This window comes from Misgurnus anguillicaudatus, chromosome 7 (genome assembly GCF_027580225.2).
Source record: "Misgurnus anguillicaudatus chromosome 7, ASM2758022v2, whole genome shotgun sequence".
NCBI lineage: Eukaryota > Metazoa > Chordata > Actinopteri > Cypriniformes > Cobitidae > Misgurnus > Misgurnus anguillicaudatus.
Window position 1 is genome coordinate 41020907 of NC_073343.2, and position 14094 is coordinate 41035000.

General features: G+C 37.9%; 2 protein-coding genes across 3 annotated transcripts in view; both read left to right on the forward strand.

Moving 5' to 3' along the window:
* Positions 1 to 5728: 5728 nt before the first annotated feature.
* Positions 5729 to 8248, forward strand: drc8 (dynein regulatory complex subunit 8). Its single transcript, XM_055171862.2, has 6 exons — positions 5729 to 5859; positions 5959 to 6031; positions 6146 to 6225; positions 7107 to 7149; positions 7831 to 7897; positions 8055 to 8248. Exons 1-6 carry the CDS (start codon positions 5738 to 5740, stop codon positions 8171 to 8173), a joined length of 504 nt encoding a protein of 167 aa, XP_055027837.2. The 5' UTR covers positions 5729 to 5737; the 3' UTR covers positions 8174 to 8248.
* A 1170-nt stretch (positions 8249 to 9418) lies between these two features.
* The window catches only part of kif26ba (kinesin family member 26Ba), a 146213-nt gene continuing 141537 nt past the window's right edge, over positions 9419 to 14094 (forward strand). For both annotated transcript variants that reach the window (XM_055171857.2, XM_055171858.2), the window contains exons 1-2: positions 9419 to 10058; positions 10317 to 10706. In XM_055171857.2, the coding sequence (XP_055027832.2) occupies positions 10002 to 10058; positions 10317 to 10706 (447 nt within the window). In that variant the 5' untranslated portion in view covers positions 9419 to 10001. The remainder of the gene's footprint in view (positions 10059 to 10316; positions 10707 to 14094) is intronic.

Consider the following 14094-nt stretch of genomic DNA (forward strand, 5'->3'; position numbering starts at 1 on the left):
AAATTTTACAGTAAATAGAAAATACAGTATTTTACTGGCACAAAGATTACATTTCCCACAATGCAACATCAAAATACAGCAACATACTGTATAACATGCCCTACGGTAAAATACAGTTCATATTACAGTAAAATACAGTGTAATTTACAGAAATCGTTAACAGTGTAGAGTTTGCTAGTTTACAACATTATACAACAGAATTTTCTGATGTGGGCATGTTTTTATCATTTTTATCATTTTAATTTTTATTAAGAGTAAAAAATCTTCCAAAAAGTTTAAAGATTTAGTCAATTTCATTTAATTATCAGTACATAGAAATATGTGCATATAATTATGTGTCAGTATATTTTGTACACAAAAATGTTTTTTGTAGTAACCATGATTTTTGGCAAATCCATAGTTTTACTACAGTAACCATGGTTTAATAATGATTTTTTTTTGTAGCAAAACCATAGTTAAACTATAGTAACCAAGTAAACCCATGTTGAATTTTTGTGATAGCTGGTAACAGATTTTCCATCATTTAGCCTATCATTATTTGGGTGATTCTCACGAAACCATTGAAACACCACGGCACTAATGATTTTAGCTATAAAATGTGTAATATAGTAATATTAAAAAGCATCAGAATTAACACAATACTGTGTTCTACCTTGCACAATGTGTGATTTCAACATAATAATTTATAATTTGTCAATTTTATCTCATTTTCTGCTGAAATTCTCATTACCGCAATGCGTCCGGCTGTGTTTGAACATGCGTTATGCTGTAATTTAAACATATTAAAACAAAAATATTTAGAAAAAAAATAAATGGATGTTTTGCTAGACTACTTTAGATGACAGAAAAATAATTTACTGAATATTCATGTATAATAATAATGAAGAAAAATTAGGAAATTGATGTGTCCATGCCTGATGTTCTCATCCTCCGCAACACTTTTTGAGAACAGTTTAAGCACACATACAGAATTTTAATAAAGTTTGATTTTGAGTGACCAAGCAGATGGACCAGTTACTTCAAGATGGCTACCAGGTAAGATCATCTCTTTATATCTTTCCAGTTACATTTGAAATATTCTCTTGTCAGAATGCTTACACGACATTTTGATTATCATTACCGAAACAGGTAGTTTTCTACATTTCGAAAATTGTTTGATTTACAATTTTTTATGAAAATGTTCTTTATTAAAGTCTAATTATATGCACTGAATAAAAAATGAGCAAAGCCTACGTGGCTTCTCTATTTTTAGCAAAACATACTGGGGTACCTCATCCTCCGCAACACCATTCTCATATACCGCAACCATTTAATAGCAGTTGCGGTAAAGAGAACTTCTGTTTCGGAAATGAGAATTTAAGCATATTGTTTATTACATTTAAATATCTCTTATGAATTTAATATAAATTTAAAATGTAATAACTGTTGATATTTTGCTTTATGATGCTTCATTGTAGACAATCAGCAAGTGAGAAAAAAGCTTTAGCAAAGGCCAGGTTGACAAAGTTCAGGGAGAAACTTAACAGCAACCCAGAATGGCTAGAGGAGTACAGAAGGAGAGAGAGAGGTTAGGTTTGGAGATGTTACTAGCAGGTGTAATTAGCAAAAAACACACTACAGTGTTAGGAAATGTACATGACAAACACACAACACAACGCAACAAGTCTATACTTTATGATGATGTGTACATTCATTTTTTTCTCCCATGTTGTGAGACATGCTAATTTAATGTTATGCTTTCTTTCCACTTTCAGGTATCAAAAACAACCTAGCGATGGCACGCCACATCACAAGATCCACAAAGTTGGATCCCATGCGTGCCAGCATTTCAGCTACCTGCGACCGCACAACGCGCGCTGTTTGCAGCGTCAGATTGCTGCCTGGGGGCGAGGGACAAAGGGAGACTAAAGGCGGCACCTCCTTTCTGCGCCAGAGAGGATGGCCTAAAAGCGCCCGGCGCTGTGACAGAAAGCGGGTTGCTGCGCAATTCATTAGGACTGTGCGTTAACCCTTTCCGCCTCTGCTGTCTTCGCAGCATGTGGGTCATGTTCGAGAGTGGGCGGGGGCGTGTTGTAGACGCTTATGTGAGGATGGGCCCTGGGGCGAGCAACACAAAACCAACTGAGGAGAAAAATACTCTGTTTTTGAGCGGCTTCGTTCCGGACGGCAGTCCCCCAGGACCCAGTTTCTTGCATCATATACTGGAGGATTTGTGCCAGGGACTCTTGTGATGCACCACCGGTTCTGGTCCATGAGACACAGGGTGGTGAGGTAGGAAGTGGCTCATAGCCTTAGAGCTCTTCACCGCTTCCGAGAAATGCTCCATGATTGTGCCCACCGTGTCACCAAACAGGCCGGATGGAGAAACAGGCGTGACTGTGCATGGCGACCATGAGTGGTCTTCGTGGCCCTTAGCGTGAAATCCGTAACCATTCTCAGATCCCTGAAGGTATTTAGATCCGAGCTGCCCTCATCCAGAGCCTTAAGCACCTGTGCCTAAAAGATCTGTAGGACCGCCATAGTGTGCAATGCAGACAGAGCCTCTCTCGGCGCGGGTATCCTTTTTCGGACAGATGTGCTGTCAAAGAGGCTTGACTTCCCTCAAAGCTGCGCCACACCATCCAAGGAAGTGGACAAGGGGCAGAGGTGAGCAGCCACAGCGTCCTTGATGGGGGAATACACAGGTAGCCTACCTAAGAAAAAAAATGGAGGGAGGGGTAGCCCACGCTTTGGTATCTTTCCTCCGAGCATCAGCGGGGCGGCCTGAGTGAAGAAAACAAAAGTCAAGCTTGCTTCTCTGGGGTTCTTGTGGGGTGCTCCACTCAATCTCCAAGTCCTGCACGGCTGTGAAGAGAATGCGCACCAGTTCCTTGTAGAAGGATGGCTGTGTGTCTGATGCAACACGTGGAGCCTGGTCCCAGTCTCCATCCAACGCTGTCAGAGACATCTCATCTTCCTCCGCCGGAAACCCAAAGGAAACAGAACTGGCGGCTCCCGGTTCAGGACACAGGCTCTCGGTGACAAACTGAACCGGTTGAGCGAGGGGAGGACGACCACCAGCGGCTCTTTGCCGGCAGTGGGACACTGCAGTAAGAAACCTCCAAGGGCGATGTTGAGCCGGGTCCTGAGCACCTTCATCGGGAGATCCTCACAAAAAGGGACACCCTGAGCCAACATTTGCCGCCTTTGGGTGGAGAAGCCCCAAGCAGAGCACACAGAGCTCGTGTGAATTGGGTGGGTTGATCAGACCTCCGCACCACAAGCAGATTTGCGACATCCCGGAACACAGAGAGGGCTGCTTACATTTCAACCTGAATTCAATTTTGCTGCCTATGAAGTCTGTCCTAAAGCATTTCTCGGAGCTGCCATTATGCAGCCAAAGTCATTGTCTCATAAGGCAGCGAGGGAACAAGTCAGCTGTCTAAACTTTCGGATACAGCCTCTCTCTCTTTCCCTCTCTCTCTCTCTCTCTCTCTAATCAAAACAGATACAGAATGGTAAAAGGTTAGAAGACCAAACATATCCAGCAAGGAAATATTTTTCATCTTATTTACACAAATGTTTTGTGATATCCATTAGCTGGCCATTTCTCAATCCGATGGCTGCAGCCTTCAGAGCTCGCATTTGTAGGCAGCATATGTCATCAAGACCATCTTATTTCAGTATGTTAAATGCATAAATGGGGACTTAAATATGACACAAAGGAATATTAATATAAGCCTTCCTGTTCTCATGTTTTTTCTTTAATATTTTTTTAAAAACTACACAATGAAACAGTTTTGAACTTGAACGCATGATGCTGTAAATATTATCAGACTTTTAACTTTAAAATTTGTTTTTAACAAAATCTCAGGCTAGTATACGTATTCTCATTACCGAAATAATTAACCTAATTTCCGAAACCTATGTATCATTACCGCAACATATGCTTATTAAATGTTAATTTCATTAATAGAAGCATAATACTTTGATTTTAAATGCATGTGCAGAATCTCCAAATTATGTTCTTTCAGGTTTGTCATGTCATTTTGAAAATGTGTCAGGTTTCTTCGAAATATATTAAAAAAATAGTTGTAAATTGTGGAAGGTGTTGCGGTATATGAGCTAAATAAAACAAAATAAAAAAAACGTTAAATTTAAAATAAATATTATTTCAGAATTTCAATTTACTGTGCATGACTATTAATAATAAATTTTTAAAAATGTGAAAATATATTAGCTTTTCTAACAGTGTTGATGTTTTCTGACTGTTGCGGTAATGAGATTTTTTAGGACTTATTTTTGAAATTATGTTACAAAAAGTGTTAAATGATAAGTAAAAGTTTTTAAATTAATGTTCCCATATACTTCAGACTTTGTTTCTAATGTCTGGTGGAAAAAAAAGTAAATTTAAGCAATTTTTAAATTTTCATGCTTGACATTTTTACAACCAAGTTTTCGTGAGAATCACCCATTTATAAAATGTACAGTCATTTTTATCTACTTTAATATTAGGTATATCATTTATTATAAATGTAGTTTTTTTATTTTTTTTTATTTAACAATTTTAAGACAACAATGAACAGATAACAGGGGGTAGACGGACATCACAATTTACAAAACATACATTACAATCAAATATACTTTATAACAGAATTAAGTATATTAAAAGTTTTTTGAGCTTTTGAATTTAACGGCTTTGTCATATTGTCAAAAGTTTTGTATAGGGACTTAATGTCTGTAGCAAACATTCTAAAATTAGGTTTAGAATGAATGGATCTGGCTTTATGAATATGAAATTTTCCTAGAAGAGAAATCAGAAAAATAGTGTAATCAAGATTAATGTCCTTAGAATAAAAATCTGAAAGAAAAATTATAGTCTCTGAAAATTCAACAATTTTTTTACAGCATAGAAAAAACAAAAAGTAACATCTGACCAAAAGGATTTTGAGAATGGGTATAAATGTAGTTTCACAAAATGGATTCATTTTTCATTAATACAATTAAGCTACCATTTACAATAGTTATCATTGAAGGTAAATGAAAGATCTCATCATAACATAAAAAAGGTGCATTTCTTATTATTCAGTATTCTCAACATTCCTATTCAACTAAGAAACCTTGTGAATATAACATTTTAGAATAAGAATAAAAAACAGTAGTCCCACATTTTAACGATTTGTTTTGCTTTTAAATTACCTCAAAGTAACAAATCACATTCCTAATAAAAAAGCATAATTTATATTAACATAAAAAACAATAATTACTCAAATCCCTCCCAAAGGTTAAAGAAACTTATCTGAAAATAAGTCAACAACAACATTTATTCACAAAATTATTTCCCTCTCAGGATGATTGAATGACGTCACGTCACGGAGTTTGGCGGAAGCAGTGGTTTCGTTTCTTAGCAACCAGTGAATCAAAATTGCGGAAAAATATAGAGCAGGTAAGGGTTATGTCAAAAAGCAACAACGTGTTTTTTAATCACATGATTTTACGTGTAATATTATTCCTGGGGATAGTTAGTTTCTCAGCTGGCATTAATCCATAGGTTTTGTTGACCACAGTTTGCCAGCGCGACCGAGCTAGCGCAAACAGTAGTAAACAGTCACAAATACAAGGAAAATTCTTAACTACTTACGTTAAGACCATAGTTATTAGTGTCAACTTTCCTTTTGCAGTTTATAAAAATAAAACAAAAACGTTGTCATTGTTTAATAGACATTTGAGAAGTTGACCACAATAATTTCAGGTTTTAATGAAAATGTCATTAACAAACATTTTTCTCTTTAAAGAGGCTATTATAACAGAGACCCATAAGAAGATAAGTCAGGCCTTTGATGTTTTTGACCCTGAATCCAACAAGACTGTTGATGTCAGGTAATCTTTACTGCCCATGCTCCATACTCCACAAAGTGTCACATATAAAAGTGATTGTTGTTTTGCATTTGTTTAACACTGATATATTTGACTGTAAAGAGAAATGGGCACAATTATTCGTTCACTTGGTTGTTTTCCCTCGGAGGCTGAATTGCATGATATCATTGCTGAGGTTTGTGTTTTTTTTTACAGTACTTACTTAATTATTGACCCTCATTGCGCTAACTCATTAAAAAAATGTCACACGGCAATTCATCCTATTTATAATGTGTGACTGTTTCCACAGTTAGAGGAGGAAGAGCCCACTGGAGTTGTACGTTATGAGAAGTTTCTTCCCACTATGACTAAAATCCTGCTGGAGCGCAAGTAAGCAATTTGACTCAATCACAAACATTATAACAGTTAAACTTGCTGCAGAATTACACTTACATTTATGCATTTGCCAGAAACTTTATCCAAAGCAACTTACAGTGGATTACAAGGTATACATTTTTTTCAAAATGTGTTCCCTGGGTTAGAACCCATGACCTTTTGTGCGGCTAACACAATGCACAAATACATTTAAGTAGATACCTTTGTTTTTAATGGAACAAATAGACTAATTTGAGGTTGGCTATATGTTGCTTCTGTTACTGGGTTGTATTCCAGAATCCGGGTTAACCTACCATCAGCGAAACCCTGAACTTTTGATTGATTTCAGCAAAATTTGCTTACCCTGATCAGTTCGGTTCCAAAACACATGATAAGAGTTAGTTCAGTCAACCTCCTACTGGTAACCAAAAGTTAATGCACAGGGAATACATAAAGACATTTTCAAATTCAAACATACCCGGGGATGTCACATAACCTGCTTTCTGGAATACCCCCTAATATTTCATTAGTCCATCCATTTGTTCATTTTCTATCTCATCTTGGGCTGTAGGCAAGAAAACACCTTGGTCTGGTATTTCATTATTGAAAAGTTTAAATACTTTTACATAATTTCTTTTATGAAGTCCAGTAACAGGTATGGCAGGATTTTGGGAAAGGGTAGGCCTTAGACTCTTTGTCATGTTTGTTGTACTCAATGATATTTGTTTTGTGGTTTTGACTTGCTGGAGGTGTGAACAACTTTTCTAAAGATCCTATCATTGATTTAGACTTCAACAGACATCTGATCATGCTTTTATAAAAACTTAATTTTGTTTTAACAGTTAAACAGTTAACAAGCAAGTGTTTATAATCTTACTCTTTACTCTTTATTGTAGGTTCCGTCCAATTCCAGAAGACATGATTCTGCAGGCCTTTGAGGTGTTGTGTTGTTTTCTTTTGTTCTTCGCTGTTCGATTTCTTTCAAAATATATATAATGCATTTATTTCAAAATATATATTTCACAGTATATACTGTATGAAGAGTTCAGATGCAAAACCTTCTAAGTGCATCTGACATGTTTTTTTTTGTAAAAGAGCTCTTATGTTTACTCTTATGTTTAGGTTCAGTAATTTCACTTGAATGGTAATGAAAAGGTTGTTAGTCAGTTTTATTTGAACAAATGTCAATTAATTCATTTCATTGTTATTTAACAAATTTGACTTTCACTGCAAAACACAAAAATATCCATTCTAAAAAAGTCTCCGGCCATTCTTCACTGTCCTTTCTGAAAAAAGGTAAAAGGTTAAAAAATTTGGTCAATATCCTAAAAAAATGCAGTAAACCCCCTTTGACCAGGTAAATACCTGCTGTATGTGCGCCCCCAGTCATCCTGGTCTTCTTCTGTGCACTTAGGGGACTTTGCTGAAAATGTTGTATTTGATCAACATACTGTATAATACGCACCGACAGCTAATTTTTGATACAGGTGGCCTTTAGTGGCTCTTGCATCCAAGCTCTTCATATGTTTACTTCTGATTTTGGGAAAAAAATTGTGATACTATATAAACATGGCATCTTTGAGCCATAGGATGGACTTTACATGTAATGGTACTTTTAAGGTTCTAGATCAACAGAAAAAAGGACATTTGGAACCAGAGGAACTGATCAGATTTTTAACACAAGAAGGTAAATACTAATGAATCTGGTACATTTTAAGATCATCTGCTTATATTTTAAAATTGTTCATGTGCAATCCACATTAGGTTCAGAAAGAAGTCAAATTCACGCTTTAAACATGCTTTTAATATATTGCTCTAATTGATTTTTTTTCTGCGTTCTAAAGGAGAACCCTTCTCTCAGGAAGAGATTGAGGAAATGCTATCTGCTGCTGTTGATCCTGATAAAAACGTCATTTTCTACAAGGATTTTGTGAGCATGATGACTATTCATGATATTCTGTGATGTCTGAGGGAACACACAGAGAGTTACATTCAAAGCATTAAAAATCTGAGTAACCATAATAAATAATTGTAATGATTTTTGGTGTTTATGAAATGTCTAACTTCTTTTTCGTTCATATAAAAGAGGCTAAATGAATGATAGTAACTTATCCTATTCAGAATCATTTGTATAGCCTACAAGTGGAGAATGGGTGTAACATAGATTAAAAATTAATAATGTTCACTATAAGGCAGGTTTTCTAGAGACCCTCATTATAAAGTCAATTTGTGGTGTCTCACCTCATTCGGCTGCTTTCATTAGCAGACTCGGAGACCGCAGCTTTTGGGAAGGGGTGACACATATTCTCTCAGCTCATTAATTCTCCCAATTAACCTGTGCTACACAAGAGCTTTTGTGTGGGGAAGTGACTGTCCCCATGTGAACTGACCAGAGGAACAGATAACCTCTAATAGCCATTACTACTAGCCAAAATTGCAATTTCAATAAAAAATACTGGTGGCATGGCTAATTGAGATGTATTCTGAAAAAGCCTTTAAGTGGATTTAAGTCTAACTGAGGACTGAATTAACCAGAAAAATTATAATTTTAGCGTGTTGCAGTCGAGTTCAAGTCATCCTGGTCCGACAACACAGTGATGTATACTCTAAACTGTACTTTTTTGACCATAGTAGCCTTTTCTGATATGTTTCAAAGAAAAGCTTTGTTTAATGTATCACAAGGTCAACATTTTATACAGCATTGGCTAAGTATGGAAACAACATTTTTTAATTGAAGATTTTTTAGTGTTGCCAATAAATTGCACTCATTATATTTGAATGCCCAGTTTTGGCATGAGTTTTCTAGAGAATGTGCTTGTTATTAGGCAGTGCTTTATATTTATTTTATAATAATTAATAGGACTTAGGATTTTATACACAAGTTTTATGGAGGAGATTCAGGGGTTTGTTGATTTTTTACCAGTAGGTGGCGCTTCATACCCACTCAAAACATTGTTTCGCCTACTTCTGGAATAAGAATGACAAAAACTGAAAACAGTGAACTGTTTATTATTTATTCACATACCAATCCAAAACAACATTTGGCCACAATTAACGCTATTTTGCTTTCCAGACATCTACTCCAGAATGACTTGCTAATCTTTTACCTTGGTTTCATAGCAAAACGTGCATTCAGTAGTAGTAAAATAACATGTAATTGCATTGCAATGAAATCATTAATTATTTAAATCAAAATCAAAATAACTTCTTTCCAATGCTGGGAATCCGATTGATCTGCATTCTTTATATTGGTTAAACCAACAATAGACCCGCATCTCTCCAAAAACCTTTAGAATGACTTTTCATAAAGAAATCTTTCCAAAGGGTTTCAAATTTAAAGTCAAATGGCATGTATAAAGTACACGCCCACACGTCACTCAGAGAGTATTGGACTCCCTATTGGCTAAGAGTCGACAAGGGGGCGTGGTCCCTCTACCCGGAGACAGATGTGTGCGCTCCTGTGGAGTGAAAGAAGCGCAGTCTGATCCACTGTCAGTGCGCGCCTCAACACAAGTCCGCGTGCATAGCAAAAATGCGTCTGTGCTGGGATGGTGTAAAATCTAAAGCGTTGCGCATGGATGCATTATACTAGATGGCATAGAAAGGACTGGATTTATTTACTGCTTGACATTTCCAGCTGGAAAAGCTTCAGTGTTTTATATTCTAATGTGGAAGATGGATAGGTTCGTGCACGGTACAAGTCACTGAGACTGGACTTTTGAGTTGATTTTTGGATCTTTGTGGATGTAACCAGAAGCACAGCTATTCCACCAGTTCCCTAAAACATTATCATGACCTCTCTAACTGGGAATAAAGACAGGTCTGGCACGAGGAGTAAAAAATATGGGGTAAGGATTATTATTAATTTTTTCATCATTACTATTGATGCATGCGTTTAGTACAGTAAAGCTAATATTAGGCTACAGTTGTTGTATTAGTATTTGCGTATTGATCATAAAGCCCCACACATATAGTGTTAAAACACATTGCAGATCCACTTTGAACACTTATTTTAAACATGTGCCAAATCTGTAACCCAGACCTCACAAACCTGCTTTGCATGAACGTTTCACTGCTTTCCATTTATTACATATATTTTTTTGCAGGTGACAGATTCCTCTCCGACTAAGTCAGCATCATTCTCTCCAGAAACCTGGTACCGAAAGGCTTATGAGGAGTCCCGGAGCGGCAGCCGCCCCATCCCTGAAGGTGCGGGGTCAATGCCCGGGTCCTCTGGAACCCCGTCTCCCGGATCAGGAATATCCTCCCCGGGTTCTTTTTCGGGCTCACCTGTTACTATATCACCGGGCATCAGCACTGGATCGCCCGGGTCCTTAGGTGGATCTCCAGGATTCGGCACGGGTTCGCCCGCGTCGGGTAGCGGGAGCTCACCAGGTTCTGAACGAGGGATCTGGTGTGAGAACTGCAACGCTCGGCTGGTGGAGCTAAAGAGACAGGCATTGAAATTACTCATTCCCGGACCCTTTTCTAGCAAGGTAGGCTGGCTGATACCATTTATTTCAAGTTTTGACTTGGCTAAGCAGATACAGATGGCACGAGATGTACGATGATCTCCAATGTTGCAGTGCGTAATCTTGGACATCCTGCACCAAATCTCTGAATAACCGTGCAAATACAAAAAAGGATGGAATAGAAACCAAACTTAATATATAAATATTTGCTCTGAAAGTAATTACTTGATGCGTTTTTCTTTTTTCTTATATTAATTGATTTGTTCACGATTTAGTAACTAGTCTATTCTTGACTTAAAAAATAGGCTATTGCACTAAACATGAGCATGACTGAATGAAACACAAAGAAGTGTTGCACACACGAGGGGTGCAGTGCTGAACCTTTAGGACATTGCAGCATGTTGCAGATATTCCGGTGCGTCTCCAGGAGTCTGTGATCATGACGAGCATAGCCAAGGGGGTGAAGTTAATTGGTGACAAATAACCATTTTCTTTCCTTCCCGAATTCTGTAACTCGAAGCAGACTGTGCAAAGAAACACGTCACTCCTGGCTAAGGTGGAGAGGACTGGGTCGTTAGGCTAGGCATACAGAGGGACATTTATGATTTTCCATTGTGATAGCATTAGTTTTTTTCCTGTTCTGACCTGAAATACCTAAGGCAGTAATAAAAAACAAAACAAACAAAACAAAGGTGTGGACTACACAGTGCATCATAAATCATAACCACAGAATGTACATATGCGTAAATATGCAGTGCGTAATTGGACGCATGTGTGCGTAAAAACGTTTTTTCACGTAGCAAGGTTTATTTTAAGCGTTCATTACATTTATATATAAGGTGAGGAATAGTTTAATTTAGATTTATACAAATGTAGTTTTAACAATAACTTATTAATCAAGGGATATGTTTGCGCCCTAAGGCAAACCAAAGCAGTTTGGTCCAATTTAATAATTACTCATCCTGAACAGGGGGCGCTGTGCTTTTACAAACAATGCAATATAGAGATTCAGCAATGTCAGAATACAGTGTGTTATGCTTTATTATAATATAATGCATCTGATCCTGAACCATCAATGTAATTGTTGATCATGGGAAGGTGTTTACAAATAATTTTGTAAAATCAGCACTTAAAAGATAGAGGTCATGAATATTTTGTTGCATTCTTTATAGACCCATACTGATAGCTGATTCAATGCTTTAAAGAGAGAGAGAGAGAGAGAGAGAAACAGCAAGAGGGGTGATTGTGTTAAGAGTTACAACATAATCACTGTTGCAGTTCCTCCAATTTAGGCCACACAGACATATGGTATCTATTATGTCCATCATCTCAATAATTACATCATTTTCTTGTGAGAAAACAACTACCCCTTAGCACTCCAGCATTCACATCAACACATATAATGTGTCTTCTTAACTGATTTCACAAAGTAGTGTGTTTATTAACACAATTGTTGTAAAAGTGCCACTTCAGTGTTTTTAAAAGGGCACCATTGATCCGACTTAGCCGTGGCTCGTGTTTCAGACCAGGGGCCTCATGTATCAAACTGTGTGTGGGATTCTTACTAAAAGTCTACGTACGCACAAAAGCCAAAAATGGCATACACCAAAAATTATGAAGACTTATAAAATAAAGCAATGTTCCCTATATAAATCACAGATCACCTGCAAGTGTGTGTACATGAATCATCCTAATATCCCACCCTGCAAGCCCATTCTCCCATCAAGTTTATTTGTTTATAAATCACAACCTTTGCGTGGAAACTGGCGTACGCACGTTTCCAGCCCTGTTTTGTGCGTACGCATGCTTCATACATGAGGCCCCTGATGTTGGTCTCCAGATTTTATGGCTAGGTCTGCCAGCTGCAAGTGACCTGGAGCTGCCTATTAAAATGAGTTGAAGGAGGGGTTGATGGGAAGGAGTGGGGATCACGGTAGAGCAGGGTGGCCGTGTGCAGGCTTTTTTAATGGCTGTGCTGCTAGCCGGAGGCCGTTTTAAAGGAGACGTGACTTCTTGCTGCTGGATCATCATCCACATGGTGATTAGTTGGAAGTCTTGTTATGTGAATTGAAGGGTGAAGCACATGTTGATGATCTCTGGTGACTTTACAGGTTATACGTTGCTGTATAATGACTTAAAATGTAAACTACATAAAAGTGTTTGCATAGAAAAGTGTGTTACATACAGTAAACAATCCTCTCTGTTACAAATGGTAGCATTGCATAGCCTTATTCTCTCAATTTTGAAAGCTTTGTTTGATGAACGAATACCTGCTGTGCCGACCGCAGCATTGCAGTTTTGTTTACTCATACATCATCTTCTGATCGTCCTGCACTGAGATACCAAGACACGTATCAAGTATAAATATCCCACATGTTACTTGGAAAGGAACGCGGTATACTGGGAAACCACTATAGCTGGCAGAATCTTTGCTGTGAGACTCCCTGGGGTACTTTCATCCCCTGGGATTCGTCTGTAGATTACTCCTGCTGAACAGAAGGATATTAATATCATTCCTGGCATACACCGCTCCGATTTTAGTAGAGCACTGTTGCCACGGCAGCAACATGTTACGGGCGTGAGATTTATACATATTTCACGTTTTAATGCTCTTTATGCCTCTCAGGTGGGAACGGCATTATCATATAAAGAGGTCGCTTTGTCACTACGGACTGATGGGAAAGGATTGCTGACGCTGGCTCAAATCAACAGCCGCTCTTACTGTAAATGGCACCGACTCTTACTGTATATGGCACTCCTTCCAATCCGGCTGCAGGCTTTGTCTGGGGTGCCTGGGTTTAATAGTGTCAATAGGGCAGATATGAATACAGCTCAGCAGTGGGAGAAAATGCACATCTCTGCAGGATTTAGTGCTCTCGGTAGAGAGCATATGACCGCTTGGATGCGGATTTTGTAATGCATTGTGATGTTAGGTGTGTTTTCTTCATGCACCGGCAGATGTGTCACTATATTACACCTTGACATTTTTATAGGGTTAAAAGTTTTGGAACAAGTGTTGGTCTTGTCTTGCACTTAAAAAATTTATTTAAGTTGGATTTAGGTCAGCACATTATGTATATTGTAGTCTTAGATGTCCCTCCTAAAGTTAGTTCTGAGAAAATGATAAGCATGTTAAAAGCAATACATGGCTATGTAATTAATGTGGTAGCATGTGTTGAGGGCTTGTATTTCAGTTCAAGTCAAAAACTGTGAGTCACTTGGGTCACTGGGGTGCCCCATAATCACTGCCAGCCTCTTCCTCCGAGAACGTCTGTAATCCCCCATGAACCAACTCTGATGAAACATTAGGCTCTTTCCATTAAATACAATCGGACAATCGATTGCACAGGGATTAGTTGCACGGGCCAGATCGGAGTCCTCTATGATCAAAGCAAAAAGGATACTGCTGGTC

What these genes read in the sequence shown, in the direction of transcription:
- drc8 (XM_055171862.2), top strand. Translation starts at nt 5,738, where the DNA reads ATGAAAATGTCATTAACAAACATTTTTCTCTTTAAAGAGGCTATTATA. An exon ending in AACAAGACTGTTGATGTCAG is followed by an intron (nt 5,860 to 5,958) that starts GTAATCTTTACT and finishes TTGACTGTAAAG; the next exon opens with AGAAATGGGCACAATTATTC. An exon ending in AAAATCCTGCTGGAGCGCAA is followed by an intron (nt 6,226 to 7,106) that starts GTAAGCAATTTG and finishes TCTTTATTGTAG; the next exon opens with GTTCCGTCCAATTCCAGAAG.